We start from the raw sequence: 12,892 nt of genomic DNA on the forward strand, positions 1-12,892 counted from the left end.
TCTCTGCTTCTTGGGGCTGTGGCCCAAGAGCTCGATTGGCGGGCTTTGGAACGGTTTTGGATTCGGTTTTGGGTTCAGGTTACAACAGTTGTCGTTGGCGTGTCGTCGGTTTCAGAGCGTTTCGAAAACTCAATTTCTGCTCTAAGTCGCAGTTAACACTGAATCCAAATAACTATCTAGCGCGCGTGAACAAATTCATTCACCATTTTGTGCATTTAGTGTGAGATATAACTAAAAAGCTAACCCAAAACATTTGGCTGCACTTGTGTTCCGCACCTCTCTGCAAAAAAACTCAACGAAAATTTGAAAAATGTAATACAGTAACCAAACAGTAACTTAATTCTGAGTAAATCTTAAAACCAGTTTGTCGTTTGCTCGGCAGTAACTAACTTTTAGAAGAGTTGACAATGCACTAAACATAGAAACACACATACAAAAATGAAGTTTATTTAGCTTCCGTCGCAGTTTCGATTCTCCCCCAAAGATCTCTCGTTTCAATGGAGTCTGTGAGATCGGAGGGCCCCACCCAGAGCTAATTGTACAATAAACACAGATACAACAACTACATCAGCAAGACGATCGCAGCACTTTGTTGTTATTGTTAGACATGCTAATTTTGCACAATTTATACACACAGAACAAAAACAACAACAACACTGGCTAACACAAATTAGTTTGTTTAACGTGACTCACAGACAGTTTTCTCACCATCAACGCGGCCCCTCCCCTTTGATGCAGCTCTAATTAGGTGACAAATACTTATACTTATACTTATGCCACGACAAAATATTTACTTAACTGAGCTTTAAAGCAACTTGATAGAAGTAGAACTATTAACATGTATACAATATTGTTTTACCAATTTTAAAGCAATTATAAAATAATTTTTGAACCTATCACTATTTCTATCCAACCACGACATGGATTATCTTTAAATAATTCATTAAACGAACTTAAAATTTGATTGTTTTGTTGTAATGTATAACGTACCACTTTAAAATGTATTCAATTATAATTTACTTTTTAAATTCGATGTATAATTTCTTAACTTAAAAGGCTCAAAACTATTTTGATTTCTGTCAAAAGTCTGCCAAAATGAATGTGATAACCGTAAATGCTATTTATATTAACACTCAGTTACATGTTTCAAGCGCAGGTGTTCCTTTTTGGCAACTGAACCCTTTCAATCCAATACCAATATCCTCTATAGACACTGACCTTCAATGACAGGCCCGAAACGAAACAATGACAAAATAACTCAGTGCCAGTAACCCCAGTATACCAATGGTAAATCCCGACGACCCTTAGCCAATTGCTTTGGCAGTGAATTTGCAAGCAACCCCTCAAAGGAGCCGCCGGAAAACTCCCCCAAGAGCCAACCTCCCCCATAAATCCGCCCATATCCCGAAACGTTGCATGTTTAGGGCTAAAACAACGTCCAAGCTAAAGTTAAAAGTGGAATGGGACTAAGTAAGGTAAAAGCAAACACAGTAGCAACTATTGGCAAGAACATGGAAAACAATTGCAAAAAATGCAGTCAGTTAAATAGTCAGATACCCTTTAAAATGATTTGAAAAGTACAATAAGCTTAATAGAGTTTGAAAGATTAGGGAAGTAAGTAATCATATTTTATAAGGAGAATATGCAACTTCTTAAAATGTTTGTAATAGTATAACAAAACTTAAAATATACAAACACTTCTATGAAACTTTATACAAATTAAATTTTAATCACAAGATTTTTACTTTTAATCTTTACTCCTTTTTCTTAAAATTTAAATAAATTTAAATTTAAACTATTGAGTAATTTACACATTATATTTTCCATTAGAAAGCTAAACTTAATGACTTTGAGACATGAACTTGTATCTCTTATATCCATCATAAAATATTTTGTTTTGTAGATTTCGCTATATATAGATATATATATAAATATATATATATATATATTAACGGTGTATTTCATTTTTAAGCAGAATAGTTACGGGTTAAAGTAAGAAGTATATACCTTAACTTAGGAAATACCCTTGCTTGGAAAATGCAGCTGGGAAATCGCGAACTGCCCTTCGGCGGGAGAGAAAACTAAGGCGATGACCAAGTACAGTAGGCGCCTTATACATATATGTATGCATTTGAGGTGGCTCTGCCCTCTCACTCCCCCATTGGCCGTCTCTCTTTCTCTTGCAACCAGTTTGCAGTTGTGCATATCAAAGCAAGTGTGAGGGGGAGGCAGAGCGCCCGAGGGGCGCAAAAGGGGGCGGCAAAGGCTGAAAACAAGTTTTGTTGCATTTTTCAATTGCCCAAGTTGGCTCCGATCGAAAGATGAAAGATAGTTCTCTTTGGATCTCTGGTTTTCAGGAAATTGCAAATGAGACTTAATTAGGCAAACCAAGGTTGGGGAATGCTTGGGCAAATTTCTTGGATAGAATCAGAAGCCAAGAACCAAAACAAAACGGAGAATCGAGAATCGAGAACAACAACAAGTCATTGACCCATAACTCAGACCAGTTATAGGGCTGCTTGCAAGAAGGCAAATAAAACAAAAGGCATTTTTGAGCCTGAAAGCGAAACGAGGTTAATTCACAGTGCTGGCCGCAAAGTTGTGCCTACCTTTGCGAGAAAATATCCTCTCCGCGGGCAAAACGCAATACGCAGGTGTGGCAGGTAGTCGCCCTCTCTTAGCTTCACTCTGCATCTCTTCAAGCCAAGTTCTCTTAGTGCCTGAAACAAGTTTTCTTAGCCAACACGATTTGTTTACCTTTTTTTTTGTGTTTCGTGGCTTGTTGCGTGTGTTTTGTTTGGTTTCTGCTTTTTGGGCTTTCTTCTAAGCGCAGATGAAGAAAACTTGTTTTTTTTTTTTTTGGTTCAGAGGGGTGTTGTGGGGTGTTCGAGTGTGGGCCAAAACGTGAAGCACTCGTTAGCAATAACACGCGAACAGTTAAGCGCTGGAATTCCAATCTTGGAGAGCCGCATACCCGAAAACGAGTGAGGAGATTTTTTAGGGAGAATATGGAGTTTTTAGGTAGTTGTGTTGTACACCCAAAAAATTCTAATTCTTTAGTTTTAGTAACTATGTCTTAAAAATAAACTACAAACAGTATTTAAGTATAAGTATAATTCAATACTAAATAATATAAACCCTATAATTCTTATATTAATTTCTATGCCGAATAGTCTAATACAGAAGTCTAAGGCCTTATTCTTAAACCACATAGGTATTATTTTGATACTTTAATGGTATTAGTTTTATACTTATCTTAATGAGAAATTTGTGGGTGCATAACAAACTTTTAAAGCATTAAAATATGAATACTTTTAGCCACCAACAGTTAAGCATTTTGTACTTCTAAGAATTTTTAAATATTGAAACATATTTATACACATTGTCAAAAATTTTAATTTTAAAGTTATGAAGATATTGTTTTTTTTTATATTAGTAAAATTACTTTTGAGTAATTGGAGTATTATAAAAACTGTTCAGCATTTCCCATATTTCTTAATTAATTATTAACAAAACTCCATTTCGTACCACTGTATTTCTATTAGTGGTAGAATTCTTTTGCCTATTTGTTATTTATCTTCGCAACCAGAACCTAGACACTAAAATGCTTATTACTCCAAACCCTTACTTTTATTTAGGGAGTGCCTTGGGCCCATACTTCTTTTCTCTCTTTAATTCCCTCTGTAGCTTATACCTTTCTCCCTCCCATTATTTTTCCCATTCCTTTTCCGCAGTGAAAGTTATGCGTGACCCTTTTTTTAGGGTTTGAGTTGAGTTTCCAGTTTCATTTTGAGTTACATATTTTTTTTTGGTTTTCCACTTGCATTTTAGTTGTGTTTTTTGGGGTTACACATCTCGGGGTTAACTAGCTCAATCCCCTCACCATTTCCCGCCTTCTCTCTTTTATTGTGCGTGCCTTTGGCTAATTTGAGCTCTTTGTTTTGTTCTTTGTGTGATGCAATTAGCTTTAATCAATGAGGGGACAGAACCACGGAGCGATTCCATTGTTGCTTATGAAGTGCTTGAAGATCCAATACACACAGAAAAATTAAAACCAGAACGGAAGCTAACTTTCAATACCCCCTGCATTTATACATAAAATTGTACGTTCGGCTAGACTATTTCCGATAGGCAACACATTTGTTAACGTGTTCAGCGTGCAGGTATAGCTATATATATATAGCTATATATATATATATATACTCACTTTAGTAATATAAAAACATCATATTAGGCAACGAAATCAACGAGAAATGCTAATAATTATTTAAAAAGTCTTCTATGGATGCTAAAGGTTAAAGCCATCCGATCGTTAAGATTTTTCTACCTTCATTAGAGTGCAAAAAAAAAAAGTTTGTAAGTTTTACGTTAATAACTCTTGCACTGTGCAAACAAAATGCATAACACCGTACAGATAGTGATGTGATTAAGTAACAGCTATATTTTAGATTTTATAAAAACTAAGGATACTAGAATAAAATTAAAATATTTTATCAGTAAAATAACAGGAAAAAATAAAACATTTCATTCTTTGATTCTTATGCTATACGTAGATGTATCTCAGATAGTAACTGTTTCGAAATGAAATCATTTTAGTAGGTACTTCTTTTAGTTTAGAATATTTAATAAAAATATATAACACTTACAAACAGAATCAAAAAGGTGACAATTGAGCGTCAGAAGCCACCCTTTGTCGGTCTGTAGTCATTGGTTAATTTTAATGGAATTATAGATGAAGTGACATCGATTATAGCTGAAATGAAATATGCATAAGACATTTTGTTGCAAACTCACGTAGGCTGCTCGCATTCCCAGCTTGAATTTAGTATGCATCTCAGTACCTTGCGGGCAATATTTCTAAATAGGTGTAAGCCCCACCCAAAAGTCCCACACACCCAATAGATGAGATCATCGCAGAATGTGCCCTTAATCAATTTGGTCTGCATCTGGATGTGTTTAGTGTGGGAGACCTTCGGCCATCAATTGACACAAATCCACAACAGAACGTAGATTGTTTAGCTATGTTTGCTTGCACGCTCCACTGAACATCCAATAACAAATATCCGATAACCCAGACACGGAGGCCAAGTATGGTCATTAAACCCAACTTTGCTGAGCACTAAAAAGCCAAAATTAAAGATTCAGTTTCCTCTGTAGGTCGAGAACGGATACGCATACAACAGACTCAGAAAAATGAGTTACTTGCGATCGATAGGTACATATACAACGAATCTTAGTGTCATTGTATCTACGTCCCGAGCAAATGCCAAAGTGCCCAAGTTTCCAATTGTTTTTTTAGTGTTATTTAATTAATTAATTGTTTAATTGCTTGCTGCAGAAATCTCACGCGTCGAAATGTCGCCCGCTGATGATAACTCATTTGCCACAAGCCATGGCAACAAAAAGGCCACCTACACGCTGATATGCATCAAAATTGTGGAGCTGGTGAGTTGTTTGGTCATAACATTAATCCAAAAAATAGTTCGCAGTTTTGCACAGACTTAAAATTATAACAAATAAATAAAGAGCGAGTAAAGCTGCTGGCTTCTATACAATAACAATAAATAAGTCACACAGTCAAAATTCAAGTCCTATGATTCTTGCACTAAAACTTTATTTCAAAGAGGGCTATAATAATTTGAAAATTAATTGGCAATAACAAATTTTAAGTATCCGGACTTAATACAAAGTCAATAATGGAATTTATGACCAATCTCAATACATTTTTTTATTTTATTTTATTATAAATTTACAATTTAATTTTAAAACTATTTTCTTAACCTACTACTAACCATATGTGCTTATTTGTCAATAGTGCCTGCTTATATGCTGCCTGGGCCTGATCGACGAGCCGGCCACCAACTCCCACCTGCGGGTGTTCATTACGCCCCGAGTGATGGCCCTTTGCTATGTGACCTTTGGTGCCCTGACTATTTACACGGCGATCTACCTGATAATGGCTCTCTTTGGCGATCTGTGAGTACGGAACCGGGGTTAAAAAAATAATGGTTAAGTATGGTTTCTTTACCAACAGGACACCCTGGCGCACGGCTACATTGTGGTCCCTGGTGGGCTTCGTCATGTTTGTGGCCGTGACCGCTCTGCTCTTCCGGGATTGGTCCACAACCAAGGACCGCAACTACTGGCACCCGAATATGCATCGTCTGGACCTCGTGATGGCTTCCGCCTCGATTGCCTTGGTCACCTCGCTGGTCTTCCTGCTGGACATTCTCCTCACCATCCGCTTCGGCGTTCACGGCGATCTTGAATGACCTGGACCTGGATGACGAGAAGTTTGGCGAGAAAGAGGCATCCACTCGATTCTCTCTTAATCGTGGAACCGTAATATTTATGGCTCCAACTTAGTCGTTAGAACCCCGTCACATCCCCGTCTCCCAGCTAATTATAATCCCAAGAAAAACACACATATGAATTGCCATCATCGAATCGAAAATGTACAAAAACGACGTCCGAGAAGGTTTAAAGTTCTTTACGCATCGGCTGCCCTGTTTTGTTTTTTTATAAGCCTTATACATCGAGCATCACGAACGTTTTATCTAATCCAATTAATATGTAAGATCCAACAAATAAATTTTGTACAAGCGAGTATTTTCACAAACAAAAAGTTAACTTTCTAATTACTATTGAAACTTTCGAAATGAAAAATATATATTTTTTAATGTATAATCCATAATTTAGGTTCTTATTATATACAAAACGAAACATTAACAAAAAAAAAGATTCTTTATCTGTTAACAAGGCGAAACAATTCGTTGTGATGAAATCATGCGGCTGGTGTATGGAGTTCTTAGAAGTCATTTGGACTTGATGAAGTATTTCTCAATGTCCTGATCGTTGTTGATCATCTGCAGATTATGAAAAGTCTCCTTGATGTAGCACTTTCCAGCATCTCCGTCACCTGGAAACAAAAAATTTAATGATTAACTTTTAAGACAATTGACAGATAGTGCGCCGACATCATACCCAAGCTTCCATCGCAAATGCGCTGAGTAAGCAATTTGGCCAGAGCTTTGAACAGTTCTTTGGTGGCTATTTTTCGTTTGTAGTAGGGATTGAGCCACTGCACCACATTTTTGCTCACATCGTTCTTTTGCTGGTTCTTTTCTGGCTTTGTGTCCTTTTGCGAACTTCTTATTGAGTCGGATTCTTTTTGATCCTTTTTCTGGGAAGAGTCCTTTCTTTCTTGTTTCAAGCCCGATAGTGCCTCCTTTGAGTCTTTTCTTCGGGATGATATCTCTTTTAGATGCTTTTCCGATTCTTTTGGCTCACCCCTACTAGGTTTCAAATCTCTAACCCTATCTTTGTCGGATTTTGCCTCTCTCGGCACTTCTTTTTGTGATTTTCTATCACTGCCTTCCTTTTTCTCAGATTTCTTTACGTCATCGTCTAGTGTTTCCTTTGGTTCCTTACTGTCTAACTTATTTTCCTTTAAATCTTTTTTGTCCAAACTCTTTTCTTTAAGTTTGTTTTTTTCCAACATTTCTCTGGCTGATATGAAACCTAGTGTTTCAGGCTTGTAACTTGACTTTTCCCTTTTCTCCCCTTCCTTAAGCTTATTTTTCTCTAACATTTCTCTGGCTGACATAAAGCCAACAGTTTCGGGCCTATTTTCTGATTTATTCTTATTTTCATCTTTTTTAAGAACAATTTCTTCGGTTGGGCTGCCTAACTTTTCTTTTCTCTCATCAAGCATTTGTCGGGCAGTTTTAAAACCAATAGAATGTGGATAAGTCTCCTCGTCGGAGTCGCTTTTAAAGGAACCAAATAGGTTCTGCATGCTGGACGTTGTCTTTTTTGATTCTATCTCTTTGGGTTGGTTTTGATGAGAAACTCTCTTCCTTCGATGGGTGTCATAACTTCCATCGCCGTTGGACATCAATTTGAATTTTCTTTCGCCAATTATGCTATCTGGCTGAAGATCGAGCTCAACTTCAGGATCAGTACTTTCTTGGTCCATGGGTTCGTCTTTGACATGATTGGGAGAATTTTCTTCAGTATCCTTCACCTCTCTGTCGTTCTGAATTTCTTCGAGCTCTTCTTTAATACCAACATCTTCTTCGTTAGACGAATCGGATGGTTCCTCTTTAATCTCTTTTTTGAAAAAGGAGGATATCGAAGTCTGCTTGCTATTCTCCTGTTTGAATCCCTTTCTTTCCTTCAAGGCTTTTGGCACCTCCTTAAGACTTTGGGGTCTCTGTTCTTCCAGTTCTTTTAGTTTTCGCTCAAAATAGGCCACACTTCCACCAGTCCAAGCGCCTTTGGAGCTAGTTTCCGGTTTGGGAACATAATCCAGCAAAAGCGGCATTAATTGCGTCTTTCCTGACAGTTGTTTAATGGTGGATATCTATAAGGAAAACTAATATATTACATTTTTCTATATTTTGTGCTAACTTGTTACTCAAACCTGTTTACTAAGGCATGTCGGTACATATTGGCCACCTTATGCTGTCGAAAAACCTCGTACTCCATATCCACTGCCATGGCTTCATAGTCGTTGTATTTAAGTACACTTCTTGGCTGCTGATCTGGCTCGTCCTTGCACTTTTCCACATTGGCTTTTAGTGCATCGATGATGGCTGTGAGGTATTTCTCCCTGTGAGTTGACTGAAGCCCGGCGATTTTCTTTTCAGTGGCCTCCGCCTGTCGGATGCGAGTGATTTGGGCGGCAGTTTCCTGTTCCAGCTGCCGAGCTGCGCTGATTTGTTTTCGTAGCTTGAACTGCTGCTTTATAAAATCCTCGGATTCCCTTTTCGCTTTTTTGGCCATAGAGGAGTGACTCTGGCCGGAATCGTCACCTGAGCCGGATTCACCGTCTGCGTACTCCTGGGCGGCACGCTTTATTCCAGGTCGACCACCTAATAGATTGGGTTAGGAACAAGAAAATGACTTTCACAGGACTATTGTTAAAATGGCATTTCCAAAGCTTACCCTCATATAAATCTGCGCAATCCTGCAGCGAAATGTGCGACTTGAACGTATCATCCATACACAATCTATGGAACATCTCAAGTGCCTTCTCTGCTTTCTTGGGGCGCTTGCAGACATCACATTGACCATTACAATCCGGAGCAGGATCTCCAAAAAAGTCAGAAAAAAGCTTGTGCCTGCAGCTTGTTCGCTCGCAGAATTCAGTTATCTTTTCAAACTGTTTTAAGGCCCTTTCCGTGAGTAATTCCTTATCGCCACGACCCCTCGCTCGGTGGGCATCGTTTTGAAGCAAGAAACGAATACTCCGGACATCTTCCCGTCCGTAATATAATCTACAATACGACTGCAAGCCATCGCGACCAGCGCGACCAGATTCCTGATAATATGCAGCCACGTTTTGCGGCACATCCCAGTGGATAACGAAGCGCACACTCGGTTTATCCACACCCATGCCGAAGCTATTGGTGGCGCATATGATGGGTTGATCGCCCCGCATCCAGGCTTCTTGGACCTCGGTGCGTTCCCCAGTCTTCAGCCCAGCATGGTAGGCCACTGCTCCGATTCCCTGTTTGGTCACTCCTATGGCCATACGTTCCACCTGCTCGCGAGTTCGACAATATACAATTCCACAACCCCTTTGCGCTTTAGGTTGCTCCTTGAACTCTTTGGGATCGCCCAAACAATGTCGGGCAAAGTCAGCCAGGTGCTGGAAGTCATCTTCTATGGAGTTCTTGTACACAATGTCGTAGAAGAGGTTCTTTCTGAAGCTGGGAGTGCTGAACTGAGCCACGGGCTGGTGGAGGTGTAATTGCTTGTATATGTCCTCCTTGACTTCCCGAGAAGCTGTGGCCGTCAATGCCAACCAGGTTATGTCCGGGTATTTGGAACGCAGCTCCCCCAGTTTCAGGTAATCAGGCCTAAAGTCATGACCCCATTGGCTGACACAATGGGCTTCGTCCACTGCAAAATATGCCAGTTTTTTGTGTTTATAAAGTGTTTGGAGAAGCTCCTGGAAAAATTTGGTAGCAGCCTGTTCCGGTGTGATATAGAGAAACCTCAGGTTCGTTTTCACGGCCCGCAAATCCATTATAACACGATCCCTTTCCTTGGTGCTCATCTTGGAGTTCAAAGAATCCGCTGGCACCTTCAGTTTGGTCAAATGATCTATCTGATCCTTGATCAGAGCCAAAAGCGGTGAAAAAACAATGGTTATTTGATTCTCAGGACATCAATCCGGGCAACTGGAAGCACAGGGATTTACCCGAGCCCGTCGGCATCGACACATACACATCCTGTTTTTCTGGAAGAGAATCACGAGAGGTATTATCTACGAGATTGGGTAAGAAGTTGGCCCATATTCACTTTTGACAGCGCACTTCACGGCCTTCTCCTGAAGCTCCGATTTGAATTTCGAGTGGCCGAAATGCTTTTTCAGCGCCTCGTGCACGGCGCTTTCCTGGGTCATTCTTAAGCCGACGTCCTACTGCGTTTTATTTCAAATAAACATTATTTTCTTTGGGGCAAAAACTCGTTGCCGCCAAAACAGCTGGCTTAGCGATGGGTAATGCGGCCAGCTAGGGATGGCATCGCTGGCGAAGGTAACCGATAGTGCAAATGCTTATGGATGCCCCATCCCTGCGGTTAAATAAGTCCTACACTATGTTGTTTAAATTTCGATGACATCTGTAGAAAGTACATCCCTTCGAAACGGTTGTAATTTTCAACAAATGTGAAAGTCTGATTCCCACAGTGCACATCAACCCTCTTCCTTCCGATTTCAGCTGATCTGAACAGCTGTGGCTCGTCAAAATGTAGACAAAGTCAACAGGTCAACCATATTTGCTTATGTTTTTAAGATCAGCTGATATGGGAAGGTGGATGTGCTCTGTGAAAACCGGAGTTTTACTTTTATCAAAAATCCCAACGGTTTTTCTGGGATGGACAGCGTGGAAAGAGGGTTGCACCGCAGAAACATCCGCTAATTATCGCATAAATTAGTCCGTCAAAGTCCGTACAATTTTAACGGCGGACTAACTGGAAAATTTTTGGAACGGCAAAACCTTATGGACCTTCCGTTCAAAGAAGTGTGGAAGTTGTATTCAGATCGACGAAATCCGTACGCCCGATATGAGAGAAGGTGAGAGGCAAATAACCGGCGTACACTTTTCACCCCGGTACTCAGATCGACGAAAAAATAGCAGAAAATGGCCAAGCGCTGCCACGATTTCTCTGGGTAAAAGTACAGGCAGATTCCCGGCGCAAGGAATAACAAATTTAATCTTTGTAGGTTGGAGTTGGCAGAGCTAGTATTGTCGGATCAAAAATTGGACGGAAAAACCAAAAAAAATCAGCAAAAAGTACAACAATAATACAATGTTGATTACAAAATGTTCCCGATCCATATATGTGCCACTTGTGTTGTTTTGATTAAATACAGTTGCAAGTTGGCGGGCTAAATTTGAATTGGTTTCCGTTTGTCAACAAGCTGACTGACAGTAAGAACATAAGAACCAAACTTTGGTCAAACTAAAAAGAATAAACTTTTTACGCTGGCGTATGGTGCGCTGTGGGACTAGGCCATAACTTGAAGAGCATCGATAGTAGTAGCAAACTATCGATTGGCAGTCGTCGTGGAGATTGAAAAACATCGGTGTTTCCCCGCCAAACATCGATACTTAATGATGTTTGTTCACTGCTCGCAGTCGAAATTTTTGGGCCGACTCGCGAGCACGCTCTGTGCTGCTTTCTCCCGCATTTCGCTTGCTTTTAACTCGCCTTTCGTTGCGGTGCGTGTGTGTGTTCGTGAGAGTGTGTGTGTGCTGGCAGTGCGTGTGCCGTGCCGCTATTTGTTAATAGTTATTAATACCGGCTTAATATCATGCCTGCACTTTAATCGCTTCTGAGCAAACGACCAAAATTAAAATAATAATAATGCCGGCAAACAGAGCAGTGAATTAGTGTGCGAACTGTTTGTGTGGGTGTCTGCGTTGCCAAACATATTTACCGCAAAATAAACAAACAGCAAGCAAAGCGTATTGAATCCAAGTCAAAGCCAATCAACAACAAAAGCCGGCGAAATTATTCTCGATATCTCTTTCCAAAAGAGAGTTATTAAAAGTTTTAAAATGCAAAAGAAACAACAACATGAATATCTGCATTGCAGAAGAAAAGCAACAGCATCAACAACCACCCGCCTTGTGATATTCAGCAGTCCTCTTCTTCTTCTACTGCTTACCACCCACTTTCCAACCACTGCACAAGCCGATAATGGCCCCGCCCCCCAAGTGGCCGCCCTTGCCGCCCCAAATCCGGTGGGGGGCGTGGTAGGAGGGTCCTCGATCATCGATCAATTCAGTCCGAATTGCAGTGCTGTGACGCACATTTTCCAGGCGAGAGGAATTGATGCCATCGAGATTCCCCAAAAACCAAGTAACGGTAAGTAAATAAAAGTTTGTTGCTATATAAAACTTGTACAAGTGAAATTATTTATGTATAAAAACATAAATTATAATAATTATTATGCAGTCACAAAGAGTTGCTATGAAGTTAGTTTCACTCTTTAGTTTACTCATTATCTCTTACTGCCGACCCTTACGCTTTGCCAATAAAATAGCGCACATTTTAATTTGATGTGATAAGAAAACGAGGTCTTTGCATTGGTCAAAGTGCAAATATAATTGAAGTTTGGTTTGGTTGTAACTCATATTGCAAAATTAACAATCAAATGAGGTTAAACATAATCAAAAAACAAACCATAACATATAAACAACTTTCTTAACATATATATATAATTTTAGATGATAGGCCCCAAAGCTAAAAAATAATAATTCATTTATAAGTTCAATACAAATTTTCTTAAATATTTGTGTATGTACTATTTGCATTATTTCATATTTCATAACATTGCTAAATCAGAAGAGATAAGAAACAAATTTGTTTCACA

The 12,892-nt window shown here is 39.4% G+C and overlaps 3 protein-coding genes across 5 annotated transcripts in view; 2 read left to right on the forward strand and 1 right to left on the reverse strand.

Moving 5' to 3' along the window:
* Positions 1 to 74: 74 nt before the first annotated feature.
* On the forward strand, positions 75 to 6,694 carry LOC128259924 (uncharacterized). 3 transcript variants are annotated; one of them, XM_052992558.1, is made up of 5 exons: positions 75 to 312; positions 5,158 to 5,215; positions 5,339 to 5,445; positions 5,816 to 5,976; positions 6,035 to 6,694. In XM_052992558.1, exons 2-5 carry the CDS (start codon positions 5,194 to 5,196, stop codon positions 6,270 to 6,272), a joined length of 528 nt encoding a protein of 175 aa, XP_052848518.1. In that variant the 5' UTR covers positions 75 to 312; positions 5,158 to 5,193; the 3' UTR covers positions 6,273 to 6,694. The 3 variants fall into 3 exon arrangements, with proteins under 3 accessions (XP_052848518.1, XP_052848519.1, XP_052848520.1); XM_052992559.1 differs by having other exon boundaries at positions 75 to 220; XM_052992560.1 differs by lacking the exon at positions 5,158 to 5,215.
* Positions 6,656 to 10,415, reverse strand: LOC128259930 (ATP-dependent DNA helicase Q5). Its single transcript, XM_052992568.1, is given in 6 exon segments — positions 6,656 to 6,919; positions 6,985 to 8,365; positions 8,413 to 8,876; positions 8,950 to 10,171; positions 10,173 to 10,249; positions 10,312 to 10,415. Coding segments are annotated over 6 exon segments (3,351 nt in total). The 5' UTR covers position 10,415; the 3' UTR covers positions 6,656 to 6,815.
* Positions 10,416 to 11,661: 1,246 nt separating this feature from the next.
* LOC128259911 (glypican-6) overlaps positions 11,662 to 12,892 on the forward strand; it is a 42,565-nt gene continuing 41,334 nt past the window's right edge. Inside the window, exon 1 of the mRNA XM_052992543.1 lies at positions 11,662 to 12,384. Within this exon, the coding sequence (XP_052848503.1) occupies positions 12,075 to 12,384 (310 nt within the window). The 5' untranslated portion in view covers positions 11,662 to 12,074. The remainder of the gene's footprint in view (positions 12,385 to 12,892) is intronic.

The sequence above is a fragment of the Drosophila gunungcola genome (assembly GCF_025200985.1).
Source record: "Drosophila gunungcola strain Sukarami chromosome 3L unlocalized genomic scaffold, Dgunungcola_SK_2 000009F, whole genome shotgun sequence".
NCBI lineage: Eukaryota > Metazoa > Arthropoda > Insecta > Diptera > Drosophilidae > Drosophila > Drosophila gunungcola.